Genomic DNA, 23,009 nt, shown 5'->3' on the forward strand with positions numbered 1-23,009 from the left:
ATGTCTTCAGTATTATTCTACAATGTAGAACTATTTTAAGATAAAGAAATCCCCTTGAATGAGTTGGTGTGTCCAAACTTCTGACTGGTACTGTACATGATTGAGGTCCAAGTGTGGTAGTCTTCTCTGCTTTTGCTCCGGTACAGCTAACCCCTGGCAATCCTGCTGATGATCTCCTTTCACAGGCTGTTTAGAAGAGCTCAGCTTGAACAGCAATAGGAGTTAAGGCTGTGGGAACAGTTACAGAATAACTCAGATGTATGTACCTCAAAGCTGGGATGCAACGAGCTCCTTAAGCACAATATATTCCTTACACAGGAAATACCTAACAAGCAGAAGCTTTATTGTTTGTCAACAGCAAAGCTCATCATCCAAAGGGACTGATTAATGATATGGCGACACAAGATATAATTGAACGTTTCTCCTCTCCCAGGGCTGCTCCTGTTGTCCTCATCCACAAAAAGGCCGGTGGTCTTGGATTTTGTGTGGACTATAGGAAGACCATCAACATCTCCCAGACTGATGCCTATCCTCTTCCCTCCATCCAAATGATCCTGGAGTCATTGTCTGGCGCTGTTGTGTTCGCTACCCTTGACCTCAATAGTGGCTATTGACAGGTTGTGATGTGCCAGGACAGCAAGGTCAAGACTGCTTTTGTCTGTGCTGAGGGCCTGTTTTCCCTTAAGGTGATGCCTTTTGGATTAAAGAATGCACCTGCCATCTTCCAAAGACTCATGGAGATTGCGTTAGACTAAACAGGGCTCACCTATCTGGACGATATAATTATCTAATCCCAGACCAGAGAACAACATTTTCAAAATCTTCAAGCAGTGTAAGCTAAGAGAAGCTGGTCTGACTGTGAACATGAAAAAGAGCAACTTCTGCCAAACCTCCCTGAAGTTCCTTGTCATATTCTTTCCTCTGATGGCATCCATGTAGATCCTGAAAAGACCAAGGCTGTACAAGACTTCCCTGTGCCAAACACCCTCAAGGCCCTTCAACTGTTCCTTGGGATGACAGGATGGTACCATCAGTTTGTGTCAAACTTCTCCCTGGTGGCAGAACCACTCAACGTGGAAAGGACCAAAGTTCCGATGGACGGCAGACTGCCAGACCTCCTTTGAAACCCTGATACGACACCTTATCACACCTCCCAGTTTGGGTCATCCAACTTTGATTGTCCTTTTGTTGTTTACACTGATGCAAGTGATGTTGGAGTTGTTGTCCTAGTCCAACGGACTGTAATTGGCACTGAAGAAGTGCTGGTGTTCGCATGTTGAATGGAGCGAAACGGAACGATTCCAAAACCAAGCAAGAGTGTCTTGCAGTTGTCTGGGCTTTGGAAAGGTGGAGGAACCTGGAATGAAGATACTTCACTGACAATTCCTCCTCGTGTAGGTGTTCAAGACCAACAAACCACCCCGCCGCTTCAGAGGGGCTCTATGGTTGCAAGAGTTCACCTTGGCTGTAGAATACAGAAATTAAAGTACAATACTGTTCCAGGTTCCTTAAGGCCTGTTTACCCCTCGGCTGAAGAATTGTAGAAGATTGAGCACAGCAAGGTCCTGATATGTCTTTGAAGAGGAAAGAAAGTATTTTGTCGGATTCCGGGAACCAGAAGTCTCACGCTTGAAGACCTGTTACACCTCAGCTGAGGAGAATGAGCACCGCCAAGTCCTGAATATCTTTGGAGCGGAAAGTGAGGGGGAGACTTATCTCTGTTACCCAGACCAAGATGTGGCTTCCCCAGCAGTGGTTGGCTTTTTTCAAGAGGGGGGGAGGGGGTGTGCGAAGGCCCCAAATTATGTCTGACTGTCTCAGTACTTCTCCTTCCGATGCTGCGCTTCCCCTTTATTTCCCCATTAAATTGCCAGCATTAGCTGCACAGCGATGGTTAAACCCTCAGTTCCATAGGTCCTTTAGATGGTTTTGTTATATTTAAGTGTGCATTGTAGCAGTGTTATATGATTAACAAGGATCAGATCCACTCATTTATATTGATGGACAACTACAAATCTCCGTCGGTATCATCTGGGGCCTTTCTCGATCTGTTGGCGGATTAGATTGACCGACCACAACTTTTCCCAAGCGGTATTTCATTTGTTTTTATTGTGATTTACTCCGTTGGGTTATGTGTTCAGTTGTTGGTGAAAAGATAGTGAATCCCTATCATTGCTATTCCTGTGTGGAACAGGTGGTTATTGCATTCTGAATGTATGAATGGACAATTGCTTGCGACTAAGGTCACTTGGGGTTCACTCTAATCGTTTACCGGCCCGGACACATTTTTTTATGCCCGAGGTATGGGACATTTACAAGTGAACCTAAGGTATTATTATTTTGTGACTTGTGTTAATTAGATCATTTATGTTGAATTTTCAATCAATGCAAAATAACACTTGTTTTTTAAAGTTATTTTAAGTTAAGGGTTTATGCAAAGTGTATTTTACAACATTTACTTTTATATAAGTCCTTTGTATTGGTCTAGACTATGACCGACAGATGACACCGACTCACAAAACAAAAGAAAACATACCATTTCTCTTTTAGGTCGACATACCTGCCACCCCTACTAACCTCAAGTCAAAACTGTTAACATATGATGTAATTTGGAATTCAAAATGTATTGCATACTAAATAGATATTTCAAACATAGTGTGAGTTCAATCCTCCATTCTCCGCTATGTCATCAGCATAATAGCGTGAGAAAATTTTATACAGAAATATCCAATTTTCATAAGTATTCACACCCCTGAGTCAAATCATGTAAGGCAGAAATTACAGCTTTGAGTCTTTCTGGGTAAGTCTCTAAGAGCTTTACACACCTGGATTGTACAATATTATTGAAGCTCTGTCAAATTGATTGTTGATCATTGCTAGACAACCATTTTCAAGTCTTCTCGGGAACATTCACGGTCTTCTTGGTAAGCAACTCCAGTGTAGATTTGGCCTTGTGCTTTAGGTTATTCTCCTGCTGAAAGTTGAATTCATCTCCCTGTGTCTGGTGGAAAGCAGACTGAACCAGATTTTCCAGTAGGATTTTGCCTGTGTTTAGCTCCATTCCGTTTCTTTTTTATCCTGGAAAAACTTCCTTAACGATTACAATCATACTCATAACATGATGCTGCCACCGCTATGCTTGAAAATATGCAGAGTGGTACTCAGTGTTGTATTTATGACGACTCCGGGTGAGACCCAGATGCAGACACGGGAGGCAGACAGTTCGAATCTCAGATGTATTATACAAGAGGGGGCAGGCAAAGGTCAGTAATCCAAGGCAGAGTCAATACAGGGACAGAATGGCAGGCAGGCTCAGGGTCAGGGCAGGCAGAATGGTCAGAAACGGGAAGACTGCCTCTCGAGTGGCGCAAGGCGCTGCATCGCAGTGCTAGCTGTGCCACTAGAGATCCTGGTTCGAGTCCAGGCTCTGTCGCAGCCGGCCGTGACCGGGAGACCCATGGGCCAGCGCACAATTGGGCCACCGTCGTCCGGGTTAGGGGAGGGTTTGGCCGGCAGGGATGTTCTTGTCCCATCACGCTCTAGCGACTCCTGTGGCGGGCCTGGTGCAATGCACGCTGACACGGTCGCCAGGTGTACGATGTTTCCTCCGACACATTGGTGCGGCTGGCTGCCGGGTTATGCAGGCAATGTGTCAAGAAGCAGGGCAGCTTGGCTGGGTTGTGTTTCGGAGGATGCACGGCTCTCGACCGTACGGTATTTCGTATTCGTGTTTTACTAGGATCCCCATTAGCTGTTGCAAAAGCAGCAGCTACTCTTCCTGGCGTCACACAAAACATGAAACATAATACAGAATGACATAATACAGAACGTCATTAGACAAGAACAGCTCAAGGACAAAACTACATACATTTTAAAAAGGCACACGTAGCCTACATATCAATACATACACACAAACTATCTAGGTCAAATAGAGGAGACGTTGTGCCACGAGGTGTTGCTTTATCTGTTTTTTGAAAACAGGTTTGCTGTTTATCTGAGCAATATGAGATGGGAGTTCCATGCAATAAGGGCTCTATATAATACTGTATGTTTTCTTGAATTTGTTCTGGATTTTGGGACTGTGAAAAGACCCCTGGTGGCATGTCTGGTGGGATACGTGTGTGTGTCAGAGCTGTGTGTATGTTGACTAGCAACCAATTTGGGTTGACTTTCAACACATTAATGTTTCTTATAAAAATAAGTGATGCAGTCAGTCTCTCCTCAACTTTTAGCCATGAGAGACTGGTATGCATAGTATTAATATTAGCCCTCTGATTACAATTAAGAGCAAAACGTGCCGCTCTGTTCTGGACCAGCTGCAGCTTAACTAAGTCTTTCCTTGCAGCAATGGACCACACGACTGGACAATAATCAAGATTATACAAAACTAGAGCCTGCAGAACTTGCTTTTTGGAGTGTAGTGTCAAAAAGGCAGAGCATCTCTTCATTACGGCTAGACCTCTGCCACCTTTGCAACCATTGAATCTATATGTTTTGACCATGACAGTTTACAATCTAAAGTAATTTAGTCTCCTCAACTTGTTCAACAGCCACACCATTCATTACCAGATTCAGCTGAGGTCTAGCACTTAAGTAATGATTTGTACAAAATACAATGCTCTTCGTTTTAGAGATGTTCAGGACCAGTTTATTACTGGCCACCCATTCCAAAATAGACTACAGGTCTTTAAGGGTTTCAGTGACTTCATTAGCTGTGGTTGCTGATGCGTATATTAAAGGCTGCACTGAAATCTAACAGTACAGTTCCCACAATCTTCTTATTATAAATTTCTTTCAACCGATCATCAGTCATTTGTGTCAGTGCAGTACATGTTGAGTGCCCTTCTCTATAAGCATCCTGAAAGTCTTGTTACTTTGTTTACAGAGAAATAGCATTGTATTTGGTCAAGCACAATTTTTTCCAACAGTTTGCTAAAAGCTGGCAAGTAGCTTATAGGTCTGCTGTTAGAACGAGTAAAGGCTGCTTTACCGCTCATGGGTAGCGGAATTACTTTGGCTTCCCTCCAGGCGTGAGGACAAAGACTTTCCTCTCGGCTCAGATTAAAAATATGACAGATAGGAGTGGCTATAGAGTCAGCTACCATCCTCAGTAGCTTTCCATCTAAGTTGTCAATGCCAGGTGGTTTGTCATTATTGATCGATAACAGTCATTTTTCCACCTCTCCCACACTAACTTTTACAAAATTCAAACTTGCACTGCTTTTCTTTCATTATTTGTTTATTTATACATTAATATAATTGCTCACTGTTTGTGAGCATTTGTGGGCATTTCCTGCCTAAGTTTGCCCACTTTGCCAATGAAATAATCATTAAAATAATTGGCAACATCAAATGGTTTTGTGATGAATAAGCCATCTGATTCGATGAAAGATGGAGTTGAATTTGTCTTTCTGCCCATAATTTCATTTAAAGTACTCAAGTTTTATTTCCATCATTCTTTATATCATTGATCTTGGTTTCATAAAGATTCTTCTTTTTGTTGAGTTTAGTCACATCATTTCTCAATTTGCAGTAAGTCAGCCAGTCAGATGTACAGCCAGACTTATTAGCAACTCCTTTTGCCCCATCTCTTTCAACCATTCCGTTTTTCAATTCCTCATCAATCCATGGAGCCTTAACAGTTCTAACAGTCAGTTTCTTAACAGGTGCATGTTTATCAATAGTTGCAAGAAGAAATTTCATAAATTCATCAAGTGCAGCATCTGGATGCTCCTCATTAATCGCATCGGACCAACAAATATTTTTAACATCCACAGCGATGGGACAAGATTCTAACTACCAATTGGATACCATGAAAAAGGGGTAAAAAATATAAATAAATTAAACAGAAAGACTAGAAAACTAAACTTAAGAAACAGGAAAACACGCTGGAACAACCTGACAAGACAACACTAACTGGCACAGACAACCAGAAACTAGAAATCTACAGAAGATAATGGGGACAAATTGGAGACACCTGGTGGGGGGTGGAGACTAGCACAAGACAGGTGAAACCGATCAGGGTGTGACAGTATTTGGTTTGCCCCAAACATAACACTTTTTGCAGTATTACTTTAGTGCCTTGTTGCTAACAGGATGGATGCATGTTTTGGAGTATTTTTATTCTGTACAGGCTTCCTTCTTTTCACTCTGTTAATTAGCTTAGTATTGTGGAGTAATAACTACAATGCTTTTGACCCATCCTTTTGACCCATTTTTTCTGCAACTGTTTGTCACCATTGTCCTCGTGGTGAAATCCCTGAGCAGTTTCCTTCCTCTCCGACAACTGAGTTAGGAAGGACGCCTGTATCTTTGTAGTGACGCCATCCAATGTGTACTTAATAACTTCACCATACTCAAATGAATATTCAATGTCCCCCCATCTACCAAAAGGAGGCCTTCTTTGAGACGCATTGAAAAAACCTCCCTTGTCTTTGTGGTTGAATATGCTGGACTGAGAGACCTTACGGATATCTCTGTACCCCACATATAGAATTGAGGTCATGCTAAAGACTATTATTGCACACGGAGTGAGACCATGCAACTTATTATGTGACTTGTTAAAGAACATTTTTACTTCTGAACTTATTTAGGCTTGACATAACAAAGGGTTTGAATACTTATTGACTCAAGTCATTTCAGCTTTACATTTTGTATTCATTTGTAAATCTTTCAAAAAACATAATTCCACTTTGACATGAGGTGGTATTGTGTATAGGCCAGTGACAAAAAAAAATCTCAATTGAATCCATTTTAAATTCAGAATGTAACACAACTAAATGATGCACGTGCAAAGAGCGTGTGTGAGGGCGCTAGCCTCCTTTAAGCCTGCCTGTGATTAGTCTGTGTCAGCACGTGCTCCTGTGTGAAGACAAATGTAGGAGTCAGAATGGGTCACTATTTATTTCATTAAATATCTCGATTTGTAGCAAACTTTTTAATAATTCATTGGGGATCGAACTTGATCATAATAAACACATTTTTGTGGCCAAAACGTCCGTCTAAAAATGTTGGGGGGGGGGGGGGGGCGTTCTCCCGATCGTAACTTACATAGGCCTTCTAGAGCAGACCAGGGCTTTTGACACCACTTGGTTGCTACGCAGTAGCTGTCCAGCAAAGCTGGTGACTTCACACTCCAGACCGGACATTGGGTGCCTGCTGTCAGTGCTTAGTGACGTAGGGTTCTGCCTGAGGCCCTTACATGGGAAAAGACCAGCCAGTTCTCTGAGAATACAGCCAGACTGTCTCAGACCATAACACAGGCACATACAACACACACACACACACACACACACACACACACACACACACACACACACTGTTTTATTACATTATGTAACCATGGGCATGCAGGCTCAAATCCTGGTAATGTCAGATCTCTCAAATAAAAATGATGGTCTGTATGGTTTAGCTCTCTGCAGACAGAGACATCGTTCAGTTCACCTCTGGACCAACCAGGTTATTGCTGTAAAATGTAAATGTTCTCAATAGTATACCTGGCTAAGTAAAGGTCCAATGAATGACAGTATGGTCAAGTCTTATAACACATGAACAACAGCATAGATGAAGAATCTGTCATTTTGCCTACTACAGATGATAAACACAGGGTAATCATTATTATTTTTAAATGGATGTTTCACTTACACCGTATACGTGCAGTGCAATGTGTTGTTTTACAGGGTCAGCCATAGTAGTACAGTGCCCCTGGAGCAAATTAGGGTTAAGTGCCTTGCTCAAGGGCACATCGACACACTCCCTTCTCTCCATGGAGACCATGCAGGTAACACACACACACACACACACACAGAGAGAAATGCACACGCAGACACAAACAGGGATCAACCCACAGATCCACTCTATTTCCTCCAGCTAATTCCTTTGTTCTCTATGAAAGGGTGTCCCCCCTCTCAAAATATATCTCTCTCTTTCATTCTGGAAATTTACCCCCCCCCCCCCTCTATCTCCAAAATACACACAGTCACGTGCAGGCTCAAAAACATTCACCCCCATTCCCTCAATACCCCCAACTGTCACCCATTTCTCCTCCCCTCCCCTGCTCTGCTCTCCCTCCCCACTTTCTCCCCCCTTAATTTCATCTCTCCCGTCTTTCTGCCTCCGTGGAGAGCATGTCTGTCTGCCTTGCCTGCCTGTCTGTCTTTGTGACTTTTGATCTCCCAAGGCTGCTCTCTGTCCTCCTGTTGCTCCCCCTGCTGTTAAGAGTTGTAGAACATCCTCCCACTACTTATATGGGCGATAGTGGTGTTTTGTTTCCTACTGAAACTTCGCCAGTAAGTAGACTAAACTAAACTACTCATTCCTTATCAGTTATATTGATATGTCCGTTTTATTTTCACCAAAGAAAACAAGTGATAGACGACTAGGGCTGACCCCAATTAGTCGACTGGTCGGTTGTTTGATCATTAAGCTGTTGGTCGACCGAGATAGTTTGTCATATAGAGAACTAATTCTTTGCGGAGACCTAGACTAAAAGCCAATTTATGCTTGATTCGAAAATGTGTTCGGAGGCTCCTTTATGGAGGGTGTGATGCAATTGTGTAGCCTCCAGAGGCAGGCAGAGGTCATATCGAGTTCTGTACCGCATGGCCATGCGCCTTCCAAATGTTGTAACAATGTGAAGGGCTCTGTAAAGCGCCACATTGACATGATTGCTTGCCTGTAGGTGGGGGCGGTACATCCTGTATAAACACAAACTCACTTCCTTGACAACAGCTCTGCACTGCTCCACGTAGCGCAAGAGTGCCCTGAATGCCCTGAACTCCTGCTGAGGCCATATCAACGTGAATTCTGCATGGCCAATGCGGACGTCAGATTGACCTTGCACCCAGATGCACAATGTACTTCCCTCTCCACAATGCACTTCTCTCCCCAGAATGCGCTCTCTCCCGCCAATTTGTGCACATTCATTGTTTCATAACTTCATTGTGTGAATTGTTTGTGTTTGATTGTTAGTCTCTATCAATTCCCCAGTACATATATCACCAGTAGTACATTTACCGTCAATTCCTATAATTTCAAATTTTGTTATGGTCATTTATTTTTATGCTTTCAATATTATTACAGTCTTCCTGTTCTCATTGTCCGAGTGGACACAAAGTTGGCAGAGTGCACAACCTATGCTACACTTGTGAGAAACAGGTTTTGGTTTATTTAATTCCATTTACGACTTCTGTCAATTTAGTCATCTTCTTGTTTGGAGCGCTCCTGTCAATGTTGAGTAAGAACGCGCACGCATAGAAGTAGGCCTATAGGCTACCTGGCCTGAGCGCAAATGTAGGCATATAAATGTGGTCATTTGGGGATCTGATAGTATATCTGATTGGCTTAACGCACCACCACTAATGAGCTGTGGAGCTTCTCAAAGTAAGGTTTTCACCTCAAACAGCAAGCGAACAAAAACTGTTTTTACATCCGTTGATAATGACAATAGTTTCTCAATGTATTTGAAAAATCTTTCCAGCTCTCTCCCTTTCCATAATCACTCAGCATGAAAGGGAAAAATGTCATGCTCTGATCCAGTGGAATAGGCTTCTTAAAAGTGCTTGACTTGGACTGAAATAGGTTCTGGTTCTCATTTTGGGTGCTGGTACTGTTTATATTTATGTGCAGGAGAACCACAATACTTTTGAGCTAATATTCTATAAGAGGAACAGGAACTCAAGCAGGGTAACATTTGAGGTGCTGGTACTTGGCTCCGGTGAGCTCCTTCCCAAGTCAAGCACTGCTTCTTATCCCTTGCGCAAATAGACTACAGCTGTGTCTGTCCCGAGCTCACTAGCACAGGAAACTCTTGAGGGCCCAGAATGTTTTATACAATATTGCAAGTTCTCTAGCTGCAAACTTCGGGCGCACTCAAATTTATAGTTGATACAATGTTTAAAATTTGGCTACACATGGTCTGTCTGCAACAATGTGATTTATAGGATATTTATTTTTAATCAGGGTGATTTCTACCTGCAGGCTGCAATGTTTTTTTTTTGGCTTTATATAGGCTATTTTTACATTGTTGGCAATGGCAATAGAAGTTACTTTTTAGGTTTGTATAATTTTAATTAATTTTGATTAAGCACATGACACAGATTTTGAGATATGAAGACATTATTATAAGTTAAATGAAACTGTTCCACAAACATTGTCATATGAAAATCATAAGGGGCACCCTCTGTAGAAATGGCGCCGGAGGAGATGGCTGCCGTTCTACGGTCTCCTAAACAATTGTGCTATTATGTGGGTTTTTTCACAATATTTGTAAATGATTTTGTACATAATGTTTCTGCAACCGTATCTTACGGCAGAAAATAGCTTCTGGATATCAGGACAGCGATCACTCACCTCGGATTAGAAGAAGATTTCTTCAACAACAGGCAGGACTCAGACGATATTCTCCAAACACCCCACAGGGCAGACACCCCAATTATTCGCAAAAGGAAGCGACGCAGAGAACGAAGAGCCGGATGCCTCGTCCGGACCTGCAGAAGGCGAGTAGGAAAGCTGCCGTTACCGTCAATATTACTCGCCAACGTGCAATCATTGGACAATAAACTAGACGAGGTACGATCACGAATATCCTACCAACGGAACATCAAAAACTGTAATATGCTATGTTTCACGGAATCGTGGCTGAATGACGACATGGATATTCAGCTAGCGGGATACAAGCTGCACCGGCAGGATATAACAGCACACTCAGGTAAGACGGGGGGGGGCGGTCTGTGCATATTTGTAAACAACAGCTGGTGCACGAAATCTAAGGAAGTCTCTAGATTTTGCTCGCCTGAAGTAGAGTATATTGTAATAAATTGCAGGCCACACTACTTACCTAGAGAGTTCTCAGCTATACTTTTCGTGGCTGTTTATTTACCACCACAGACAGATACGGGCACTAAGACCGCACTCAGTCAGCTGTAGAAGGAAATAAGCAAACAGGAAACCGCTCACCCAGAGGCGGCGCTCCTAGTGGCCGGATACTTTATTGCAGGGAAACTTAAATCAGTTCTACTTCTAATTCTGGATCACCTGTACTCCACACACAGAGACGCATACAAAGCTCTCCCTCGCCCTCCATTTGGTAAATCCGACCACAACTCTATCCTCCCGATTCCTGCTTCCTGCAAGCAAAAATTAAAGCAGGAAGCACCAGTGACTCGGTCTATAAAAAAGTGGTCAGATGAAGCAGATGCTAAACTACAGGACTGTTTTGCTATCACAGACTGGAACATGTTCCGGGATTCTTCCGATGACATTGAGGAATACACCACATCAGTCACTGGCTTTATCAATAAGTGCATTGAGGACGTCATCCCTACAGTGACTGTACGTACATACTCCAAAGGGTAGAGCTGCCGCTTTCAAGGTGCGGGACTCTAACCTGGAAGCTTACAAGAAATCCCGCTATGCCCTGCGACGAACCATCAAACCGGCAAAGCGTCAATACAGGGCTAAGTTTGAATCATACTACACCGGCTCCGACACTCGTCGGATGTGGCAGGGCTTGCAAACTATTACAGACTACAAAGGGAAGCACAGCCGCGAACTGCCCAGTGACACGAGCCTACCAGACGAGCTAAATCACTTCTATGCTCGCTTCGAGGCAAGCAACACTGAGGCAGGCAAGAGCGCATCAGCGACGTGAGCGACGTAGCCGACGTGAGTAAGACCTTTAAACAGGTCAACATACACAAGGCCGCAGGGCCAGACGGATTACCAGGATGTGTGCTCCGGGCATGTGCTGACCAACTGGCAGGTGTCTTCACTGACATTTTTAACATGTCCCTGATTGAGTCTGTAATACCAACATGTTTCAAGCAGACCTCCATAGTCCCTGTGTACAAGAACACAAAGGCAACCTGCCTAAACGACTACAGACCCGTAGCACTCACGTCCGTAGCCATGAAGTGCTTTGAAAGGCTGGTAATGGCTCACATCAACACCATTATCCCAGAAACCCTAGACCCACTCCAATTTGCATATCACCCAAACAGATCCACAGATGATGCAATCTCTATTGCACTCCACACTGCCCTTTCCCACCTGGACAAAAGGAACACCTACAGTGGGGAGAACAAGTATTTGATTCACTGCCGATTTTGCAGGTTATCCTACTTACAAAGCATGTAGAGGTCTGTACTTTTTATCATAGGTACACTTCAACTGTGAGACAAAAATCCAGAAAATCACATTGTATGATTTTTAAGTAATTAATTAGCATTTTATTGCATGACATAAGTATTTGATACATCAGAAAAGCAGAACTTAATTGATAAAAGATACAACTGTTATGCATGGAATTTTAGATCCACTTCTCCTTAATGCAACCGCTGTGTCAGATTTAAAAAAACTTTACGGAAAAAGCACACCATGCAATAATCTGAGTACGGCGCTCAGACGACAAATCAAGCCAATCCGCCATGTTGGAGTCAACATAAGTCAGAAATAGCATTATAAATATTCACTTACCTTTTAATGATCTTCATCAGAATGCACTCCCAGGAATCCTAGTTTCACAATAAATGTTTGATTTGTTCCATAAAGTCCATAATTTATGTCCAAATTACTTCTTTTGGTTCGCTCATTCAGTACACAATCTAAACTCAAGACGCGCGGGCAGGTCCAGGCAAAAGTTCAGACGAAAAGTCATATTACAGTCTGTAGAAACATGTCAAACAATGTATAGAATCAATCTTTAGGATGTTTTTAACATAAATCTTCAATAATGTTCCAACCGGAGAATTCCTTTGTCTTCAGAAATGTGATGCAACGCAGCTAACTCTCACATGAACACGCATGGTCAGCTCGTGGCACTCTGGGAGAGACCTTACTCAAACTCCTCTCATTCGCCCCCACTTCACAGTAGAAGCATCAGACAAGGTTCTAAAGACTGTTGACATCTAGTGGAAGCCTTAGGAAGTGCAACATGACCAATATCCCACTATCTTCAATAGGGAATGAGTTGAAAAACGACCAACCTCAGATTTCCCACTTCCTGGTTGGATTTTTTGTCAGGTTTTTGCCTGCCATATGAGTTCTGTTATACTCACAGACATCATTCAAACAGTTTTAGAAACTTCAGAGTGTTTTCTATCCAAATATACTAATAATATGCATATGTTAGCAACTGGGACTGAGTAGCAGGCAGTTTACTCTGGGCATGCTTTTCATCCAAACGTGAAAATGCTGCCCCCTATCCATAACAAGTTAATTGACAGCATGCCAGGGCGGATTGCAGAGGTCTTGAAAAAGAAGGGTCAATGCTGCAAATATTGACTCTTTGCATCAACTTCATGTAATTGTCAAAAAAGCCTTTGACATTTATGAAATGCTTGTAATTATACTTTAGTGTTCCATAGTAACATCTTACAAAAAATATCTAAAGACACTGAATCAGCAAACTTTGACACAAATATTAATTTACACTTTCTCAAAACTTTTGGCCAAAACTGTACATAAAGTTAGATTTTTTTAAACATTTAAATATAATTTGTTTATCTGGTACCATTCAGAAAATGTTGCCATTCAGAACATTTTGCCATTCCTGAGATGGCATCGTTAATTAGTGAATCAAAAGGATTGTGTGATAAAATCACATTGGTATCATCAGCAAAGAGAATGGCAGGTACAGTAGAAGACCCAGCAGCAAGGTCATTGATATACACTGAACACATTTTGTGCACAAATTTGTTTACATCCTTGTTACTGAGCATTTCTCATTTGCCAAGATAACCCATCCACCTTACAGGTGTGGCATATCAAAAAGCTGATTTAAACAGCATGATCATTACACAGGTGCAACTTCTGCTGGGGACAATAAAAGGCCACTTTAAAATGTTCCGTTTTGTCACACAACACAATGCCACAGATGTCTGAAGTTTTTAGGGAGCGTGCAATTGGCACGCTGACTGCAGGAATGTCCACCAGAGCTGTTGCCAGAGAATTGAAAGTTAATTTCTCTACCATAAGCTGCCTCCAACGTTGTTTTAGAGAATTTGGCAGTAAGTCCAACTGGCCTCACAACTGCAGATCACGTGTAACCACGCCAGCCCAGGACCTCCACATTCAGCTTCTTCAGCTGTCAGATCATCTGAGGGGGGTGGGGAGGGGTGCTCAGGAGTATTTCTGTCTGTAATAAAGCCTTTTTGTGGGGAAAAACTCATCCTCATTGACTGGGCCTATGCCCTTCCTGGCCCTGTCTTGCCAAGTTAAATAAAGGTAAAATAGAAAAATGGCTGCACCTCTGCCCAGTCATGTGAAATCCATACATTAGGGCCTAATTTATTTATTTCAATTGACTGATTTCCTTATATGAACTGTAACTCAGTAAAATCTTTGAAATCGTTGCATGTTGCGTTTTATATTTGTGTTCAGTATAGGTTAAGAATAGCAATGTGGCACGCCACAGGATATCTTTGCCCTGGTAATGCATAAACATAACTATATAGCCAATTATATGTATAATCTTGAAAAGTAGTGTATTAATCCTCTCTCTATTTCACTCTTTCCCTTTTTCTCTGTCTTCCCTTCATCTCCTGCCACTATCTTCTTTTGCCCTCTCTTTCCCGTCTCTCTCTCGCTCTCTCGCTCTCCCCCATCTCTCCTTCTCTATGTAGGTTGCAGATCGCCCAGGAGGAGCATCGTAGTGTGGAGGTTGAGAAGGTAACGTTGGAGCAACGTCTGAGGGACGAGATCAACGAAGCCAAGCAAGAGGCCCAGAGACTCGGTAAGCTACGGGAGGGAACAGAGAACGAGTGGAGCAGGCAGAAATACGCCGAGGAAGAGCTGGATCAGGTATACACACTGCATACACACATACAGTACACCTGGACATACACACACCTGTTTATACACATACACCTGTGTACTGTGCATACACACATTAACACACACACACACACACACAAACTGCATACACAATGCATACACACACACAAATAAATATGCCTGTATACAGTACATTTGGAAAGTATTCCGACCCTGTGACTTTTTCCACATTTTGTTACATTAGACTTTTTCTAAAATGTATTAAAGAGTTTTTTTATACACAATATACACACAACACCCCATAATGACAAAGCAAAAACAGGTTTTTAGAAATGTTTGCAAGTTTATTAAAAATAATTTTTCACATTTACATAAGTATTCAGACGCTTTTCTCAGTACTTTGTAGAAGCGTTCCACCAAATCTATTAATTTTAAAATGTTAATTACTTCTACTTGCCTTTATTATTCACCTGATGAGAAGACATGTTTTTATACACATTTTTATTTGTTTTTTTCTAACAAATGTGACCGACCGCCTTGATTCGATCTTTTGTAGCAAAATGTGAAATTGTGTTTTTTACATTGGATAAAAGCAGAGACACAGAGCTACAAAATGGTATATCATACACTGCATTTGGGGAACAATGGGAAAGTAATTCTGCTTTGAAAGTTGATAAACTTGTAACCTCACTTTAAAAAAAATGGCCTTTGAATGTTTTGGTACCTACCGGAGAGCTCTTCTTTGTCTACACCCATTCAGCATCGTTCACACCCTCTTAATCTTTAGCCCCACCCATCTCTTTAAGGTTTGATCTGAGCGTTCTGTACTAACAACAACAGTCAAGCACCCAAGCTAACTGGCTAATGTCGGCTAGCTTGCTAGCTACTTCCAGACACAAATGAGAGAACAGCTCACTGACAATTTCACTCGCCCCAACAGAGCTGGTTAGGCTGTTTTTATGTTATCCAGAGTGTTAGTGACTGCAACTGTGCTGCTGGCAACAATTTATGCTTTTTTGCCAACGTTTACTGACACCAGCCATATTCAACGGGTGTTGAGCGTTTGTAAATTCATCAGTTATTTTGCGCTCTGGCACACTCAGACGAGAGTGCCAAAGTACCAGCCACGTCTATCAACAGTTGTCGCAGTGACATTCTCTTGAAATGGTTACTTGCATGATGGAGTATTTTGTTAAGGCATGTAGCTAGCTAGCTATGGGGTGTGTTTGTGAATTCAATCTGGAGTGCACTCATAGTGAGCTCAGGGCGTTGGTAAATTCAGAGCGTTGTCAGATTGTCCTTTCATAAATTCAGAGCCTTTCGCTCTCGGAGCATTCAGAGCGCACACTGGACGCTCTGGCCGAGGAGTAGGGTTGATCTGAGCGTTCTGACCTCACAATGCCAGTCAAGCACCAAAGCTAACTGTCTTGCCAGCTACTTCCAGACACATAATGAGAGAACACCCCACTCTGACCATTTTACTCCCCCTAGCAGAGCTGGTTAGGCTGTTTTCATGTTATCTAGAGCATTGGTGACTGTAACTGTGCTGCTGGCAACAGTTTAATTACACTTTTTTTGGCCACCATTTACTGATTCCAGCCATATTCAACTGGTGTTGAGCGTTCGTAAATTCATCAGTTATTCTGCGCTCTGGCACACTCAGACAAGAGTGCTCTGAAATTGGAGTAGATAGCCAGAGCGAATCTACGAACGCACCAGAGGTAAACAATTCATTATAATCCCAACTCATGATGTTACTACCCTGCATGAATCTGCAGGTAGATAACCAACCAGGTTCAGTGTTAGCTAGCTAACATTAAGCTATAACTAGCAAAGCAAATGGCTCTCAGATACGAATAATGAGATCATACACATAACGTTAGCTAGTGAGCCAGCCAGCTATCGTTAGCTAGCTAGCTAACAGTACACAGTAACTTGAAATGAAAATGTCTTTCTGTCAAAATTGAAAACAGGTAATATCTGAAAATGTAGCTAGCTAGACTATCTTACCCATAACGTTATGTCATGGATGGACGCTTCTCCCTGTCACGGATGCCATGGTTGCCCTTAGTTTGAAGATGTAATCCGGAGACAGGTGTTTTCTCCATCTCCTTAGCTATCAAACTGACCAACTCAAATAGACACAAGCGTACTATATGGCAGACCAATCCAAACTCATCTTTTGGCATGTCCAGCCCACTAATTTTCTCAGCCAATAATGGCTAGCGGGAAAGTTGCTGGCTTTTTCTGTGGCTAAACCAACTTGGTTCGTAATTTATATGTATTATTTGTATTTACAGATGGCATACAAGTCTGTTATTAAGGCACACGAAAGTTCACATGTTCCAGTAGGCATTTCCTGCAAAAAAAAACATATTTTGATAAAAAATACGTTTTCGTTCAAATGGCTCTCCTGTGAAGTAGTGACCCGCGACATATGCCTAGTTTCCTGAATCGAGTCATATATGATGGGGGTCCCTGGGCAAGAAAAGTTTGAAAACCCCTGCCCTACTGTACTGTACTCTAAATCAAATCTCAAATCAAATCACATTTATTTATAAAGCCCTTCTTACATCAGCTGATATCTCAAAGTGCTGTACAGAAACCCAGCCTAAAACCCCAAACAGCAAGCATTGCAGGTGTAGAAGCACGTTGGCTAGGAAAAACTCCCTAGAAAGGCCAGAACCTAGGAAGAAACCTAGAGAGAAACCAGGCTATGAGGGGTGGCCAGTACTCTGCTGTCTCTAGAGAGTTGAAAACAGCAGGTCTGGAACAGGTCAGGGTTCCCAGAACAGTCGAAACTGGAGCAGCAGCACGGCCAGGTGGACTGGGGACAGCAAGGAGTCATCAGGCCAGGTAGTCCTGAGGCATGGCCCTAGGGCTCAGAGAGAGAGAGAGAGAGCGAGAGAGAGAGAGAGCATACTTAAATTCACACAAGACACCGGATAAGACAGGAGAAATACTCCAGATATAACAGACTGACCCTAGCCCCCCGACACAAACTACTGCAGCATAAATACTGGCTCAACTGTGCTTTACTGTACTGTACCGAAGTTTAATCTTACAATTTAAAATATTTACAAATGCGACCTGGCCAAGATAAAGCAAAGCAGTGCGACAAAAACAACATTGAAGAAAGGACCCATGGACTCTTGATCTAGTGGTCTTCAAATTTGTTTTTTAATAACTTGTCATGGTCTCAACTCAATGGGCCTGGATCTTTAGACCAATGTCCTGGTATAAATCTTGATCTAGGCTCCTGGATATTACATTAGTCTTTGGTTTACAAACCATAGGCAACCCAATTTGAAGAAGACAATGCTCTCCGATCATTGACTGATCACTCCCAACCCAAAGGAATTCCCACTCAGATGACTACTTTTAGAATAGTGAAATCCCGCAATGACAATGTCTATACCAAAACGAGTTATTTCCATCTAGAGTCCTATTTATCTCTACGATTGACACTGAAACACTTGTTATTTTGGCAGAATAAGGATAAGTGATCATTTAAACATCTAACAACATAATAAAATGTTTGCATAAGTAAATGTAATACACTCAATTTTGAGATTCATACAATCAACATTAAACATTTTATAGAGAACAATAGAGATTATATTTCTCTCAATTAAATGTAAAATTTTTGAAAATCATGCAAAAAAACTATTATTATAATTTTTTTAATTTGGTATGCAAATATATATTTTTTAATGACAGTGACACTTGGACAGATATTGACACATTCCATACTGCCTTGCACACTCTTGCCTGCATCTAGCTGATCTAGGGTGTAATCGTTAGTACAACAGTTGCAAACAAGAGTTTCTATTGGACAAATGCAGGTATGTTTATCCCAGTTTTGTTACGTTTGCTTCCATTTAAGAAACGTTTTTCAACTGAATCTGTGGAATGAATTAACCCCTGATCATGCGTAAGCACAGTTCACTTTCATAGCAGCCACATTGTATTCCTTCTCACATCTATGCGCTCTCCCCCTCTCACCTTTTCCCTTCGTTTGTGGACTTCAATGCACAGGCGAAGAGTCATCAGGCGAAAACACCTACACACAGCCTACATCGTTGTCACCATATTAGCTAAAGTAACGTCATAGTCAACATAGCTAATGGAAGTAACGCGTTAGTAAACACACTACAATCATGCATTAACTTTACAGTGTATAGTCAGTTAACAGTTTAGCAGTTACACCGGCGGGCCCCGGTGGCAATAAATTAGTAAAACCAAAAGCTTACCTTGACTTGGAAAAGTTCCAGTTTTGCGTTTGATAGCCAGCTAGCTAACATAGCATGTTTGAGTAGGGTAAACTAGCTAGCTGCATTTGCGAGCTAAGTAAGTGAGAAAAAAATGTATACTCTCTCTCTCTTGCTTATCCTTCATTTTAGAAGAAATTAATTTGTTCAAAACTTTTTAACTATTGTATTTCTCTCTCTTTGAGTCAACTATTCACCACATGTTATGCACTGCAGTGCTAGCTAGCTGTAGCTTATGCTTTCAGTACTAGATTCATTCTCTGATCCTTTGATTGGGTGGACGACATGTCAGTTCATGCTGCAAGAGCTCTGATAGGTTGGAGGACGTCCTCTGGAAGTTGTCATAATTACTGTGTAAGTCTATGGAAGGAGGTGAGAACCAAACCATGAGCCTCCTAGGTTTTGTATTGAAGTCAATGTACCCAGAGTAGGACGGAAGCTACCTGTCCTCCGGCTACAACATGGCGCTACCCTACAACGTGCTGTTGGGATTACTGTAGACCTTCATTGCAAAACAATGTGTTTTAATCAATTATTTGGTGCCGTGAATATATTTAGTATAGTTTTATCTAAATAACTTTTTAAATGTTTTACAATTTTTATTTTTATAAAATTCACTGAGGATGGTCCTTCCCTTCCTCCTCTGAGCAGTCTCCACTGACTGCATACACACCTCTATACACACACACACACACACACACACACACACACACACTCATACCCACACATAACATACACTCATAGACATGTGTGTCTGTGAGCGTGCATGGGTGTGTGTGGGTGTATACCTGTGTGTGTCCATCTGTTTGTTTGCGTGTGCATGCACGTGTGTGCATATGTCTGTGTGTGCGTAGACCTGTGTATATACTTGTGTGTGTGTGTGTGTGTGTATCCAGGTGCGTATGGCCCTGAAGAAGGCAGAGCGGGAGCTGGAGTCTCGAGCCTGTTGGTCTCCCCCTGAAGCCCTTAAGACCTGGCTGCAGCTGACCCACGAGATAGAGGTCCAGTACTACAACATCAAGAAACAGAGCGCTGAGAAACAACTACTTCAGGCCAAAGAGGGGGTGAGACACACGCATACACACAGAAATCAAATCATATCAAAACATTTTGGTCACATACACAAACAGTGGCGAGGGAAAAGTATGTGAACCCTTTGGACTTACTTGGATTTCTACATAAATTGGTCATACAATTGTATCTGATCTTCATCTAAGTCACAACAATAGACAAACATAGTCTGCTTAAACTAATAACACACACATTATTGTATTTTTCTTGTCTATATTGAATACAATTTAAACATTCACAGTGTAGGTTGGGAAAAGTATGTGATCCCCTGGGCTAATTACTTCTCCAAAAGCTAATTGGAGTCAGGAGTCAGCTAACCTGGAGTCCAATCAATGAGACGAGATTGGAGATGTTGGTTAGAGCTGCCTTGCCCTATAAAAATATTCACAAGAAGCATTACCCAATGTGAACCATGCCTCGAACAAAAGAGATCTCAGAAGACCTAAGATTAAGAATTGTTGACTTTCATAAAGCTGGAAAGGGTTACAAAAGTATCTCTAAATGCCTTGATGTTCATCAGTCCACAGTAAGACAAATTGTCTATAAATGGAGAAAGTTCAGCACTGTTGCTACTCTCCCTAGAAGTGGCCGTCCTGCAAAGATGACTGCAAGAGCACAGCGCAGAATGCTCAATGGGGTTAAGAAGAATCCTAGAGTGTCAGCTAAAGACTTACAGAAATCTCTGGAACATGCTAACATCTCTGTTGACTACTCTACGATACTTAAAACACTAAACATGAATGGTGTTCATGGGAGGACACCACGGAAGAAGCCACTGCTGTCCAAGAAAACATTGCTGAAGTTTGCAAAAGTGCACCTGGATGTTCCACGGCGCTACTGGCAAAATATTCTGTGGACAGATGAAACTACATTCGAGTTGTTTGGAAGGAACATACAACACTATGTGTGGAGAAAAAGGCTCCGCACACCAACATCAAAACCTCATCCCAGTTGTAAACGTATGGTGGAGGGAGCATCATGGTTTGGGGCTGCTTTGCTGCCTCAGGGCCTGGACAGCTTGCTATCATCAACAGAAAAATGAATTCCCAAGTTTATCAAGACATTTTGCAGGAGAATATAGGCTATCTGTCCTCCAATTGAAGCTCAACAAATGGTGGGTGATGTAGCAGGACAACAACCCAAAACACAGAAGTAAATCAACAACAGAATGGCTTCAACAGAAGAAAATACGCCTTCTGGAGTGGCCCAGTCCTGACCTCAACCTGATTTGAGATGCTGTGGCATGACCTCAAGAGAGCAGTTCACACCAGACATCCCAAGAATATTGCTGAAGTGAAACAGTTTTGTAAAGAGGGATGGTCCAAATTTCCTCCTGACTCTTGTGCAGGTCTGATCCACAACTACAGAATAACTACAGGTTATTGCTGCCAAAGGAGGGTCAACCAGTTATTAAATCCACTTTCCCCACCCTGCACTGTGAATGTTTACACAGTGTGTTCAATAAAGACATGAAAATGTATAATTGTTTGTGTTATTAGTTTAAGCAGACTGTGTGACTCGCTTAATATGGAAGTGGTCAGATGATGCGGATGCTACACTATAGGACTGTTTTGTTAGCAAAGACTGGAATATGTTCCGGGATTCATCCAATGGCATTGAGGAATACACCACCTCAGTCCATCGGCTTCATCAATAAGTGCATCGATAACGTCGTCCCCACAGTGTCTGTACGTACATATCCCAACCAGAAGCCATGGATTACAGGCAACATCCGCATCAAGCTAAAGGCTAGAGCTGTCGCTTTCGAGGAGCGGGACACTAATCCGGGCGCTTATAAGAAATCCCGCTATGCTCTCAGACGAACCTTCAAACAAACGTCAATATAGGATTAAGCGTCATTAGTGGATGCTTAATCCTACAAATACTTATGTCATGCAATAAAATGCAAAGGAATTACTTAAAAATCATACAATGTGATTTTCTGGATTTTTGTTTTAGATTCCGTCTCTCACAGTTGAAGTGTACCTATGATAAAAATTACAGACCTCTACATGCTTTGTAAGTAGGAAACACTGCCGATTTTGCAGGTTATCAAATACTTGTTCTCCCCACTGTATATATGGCAGCAGCCTCTAAGGTGCAGGGTTGCGTAACTGTGTTGAAGCCGGCTAGTGATGGCTGTTTAGCAGTCTGATGGCCTTGAGGTAGAAGCTGTTTTTCAGTCTCTCGGTCCCAGTTTTGATGCACCTGTACTGACCTCACCTTCTGGATGATAACGGGCGGAACAGGCCGTGGCTCAGGTGGTTGATGTCCTAGATGATCTTTTTGGGTGCTGTAGGTTTGGGCAGGTAGTTTGCCCACGGTGATGCGTTGGGCAGACTGCATCACCCTCTGGAGAGCCCTGCATTTGCGGGTGGTGCAGTTGCTGTACCAGGCGGTGATACAGCCAGACAGGATGCTCTCAATTGTGCACCTGTAAAATTTTGTGAGGGTTTTAGGGGCCAAGCCAAATTTCTTCAGCCTCTTTACCACACTGTCTGTGTGGGTGGACCATTTCAGATCGTCAGTGATATGTACGCCGAGGAACTTGAAGCTTTCCACCTTTCCATCAGGTTCTTTGTTTTGTTGACCCTCCGTCAGGAAGTCCAGGACACAGTAGCACAGGGCCGGGTTCAGACCCAGTGCTCCGAGCATAATGATGAGCTTGGAGGGTACTATGGTGTTGAATGCTGAGCTATAGTCAATGAACAGCATTCTTACATAGGTATTCCTCCTGTCCAGATGGGTTAGGGCAGTGTGCAGTGCGATGGCGATTGCATCGTCTGTGGATCTATTTGGGAGGTAAGCAAATTGAAGTGGGTCTAGCGTGTCAGGTAAGGTAGAGGTGATATGATCCTTAACTAGCCTCTCAAAGCACTTCATGATGACAGAAGT

The 23,009-nt window shown here is 42.4% G+C and overlaps 1 protein-coding gene across 9 annotated transcripts in view; it reads left to right on the plus strand.

Annotated features, from left to right (window-relative positions):
- Positions 1–23,009, plus strand: part of LOC129868781 (stromal interaction molecule 1-like) — a 91,506-nt gene that overhangs the window by 59,431 nt on the left and 9,066 nt on the right. For all 9 annotated transcript variants that reach the window (XM_055943012.1, XM_055943011.1, XM_055943013.1 and 6 more), the window contains 2 exons: positions 14,622–14,799; positions 19,940–20,107. In XM_055943012.1, coding sequence (XP_055798987.1) covers positions 14,622–14,799; positions 19,940–20,107 — 346 coding nt within the window. The remainder of the gene's footprint in view (positions 1–14,621; positions 14,800–19,939; positions 20,108–23,009) is intronic.

This window comes from Salvelinus fontinalis, chromosome 13, assembly GCF_029448725.1.
Source record: "Salvelinus fontinalis isolate EN_2023a chromosome 13, ASM2944872v1, whole genome shotgun sequence".
NCBI classification, from domain to species: Eukaryota; Metazoa; Chordata; class Actinopteri; order Salmoniformes; family Salmonidae; genus Salvelinus; species Salvelinus fontinalis.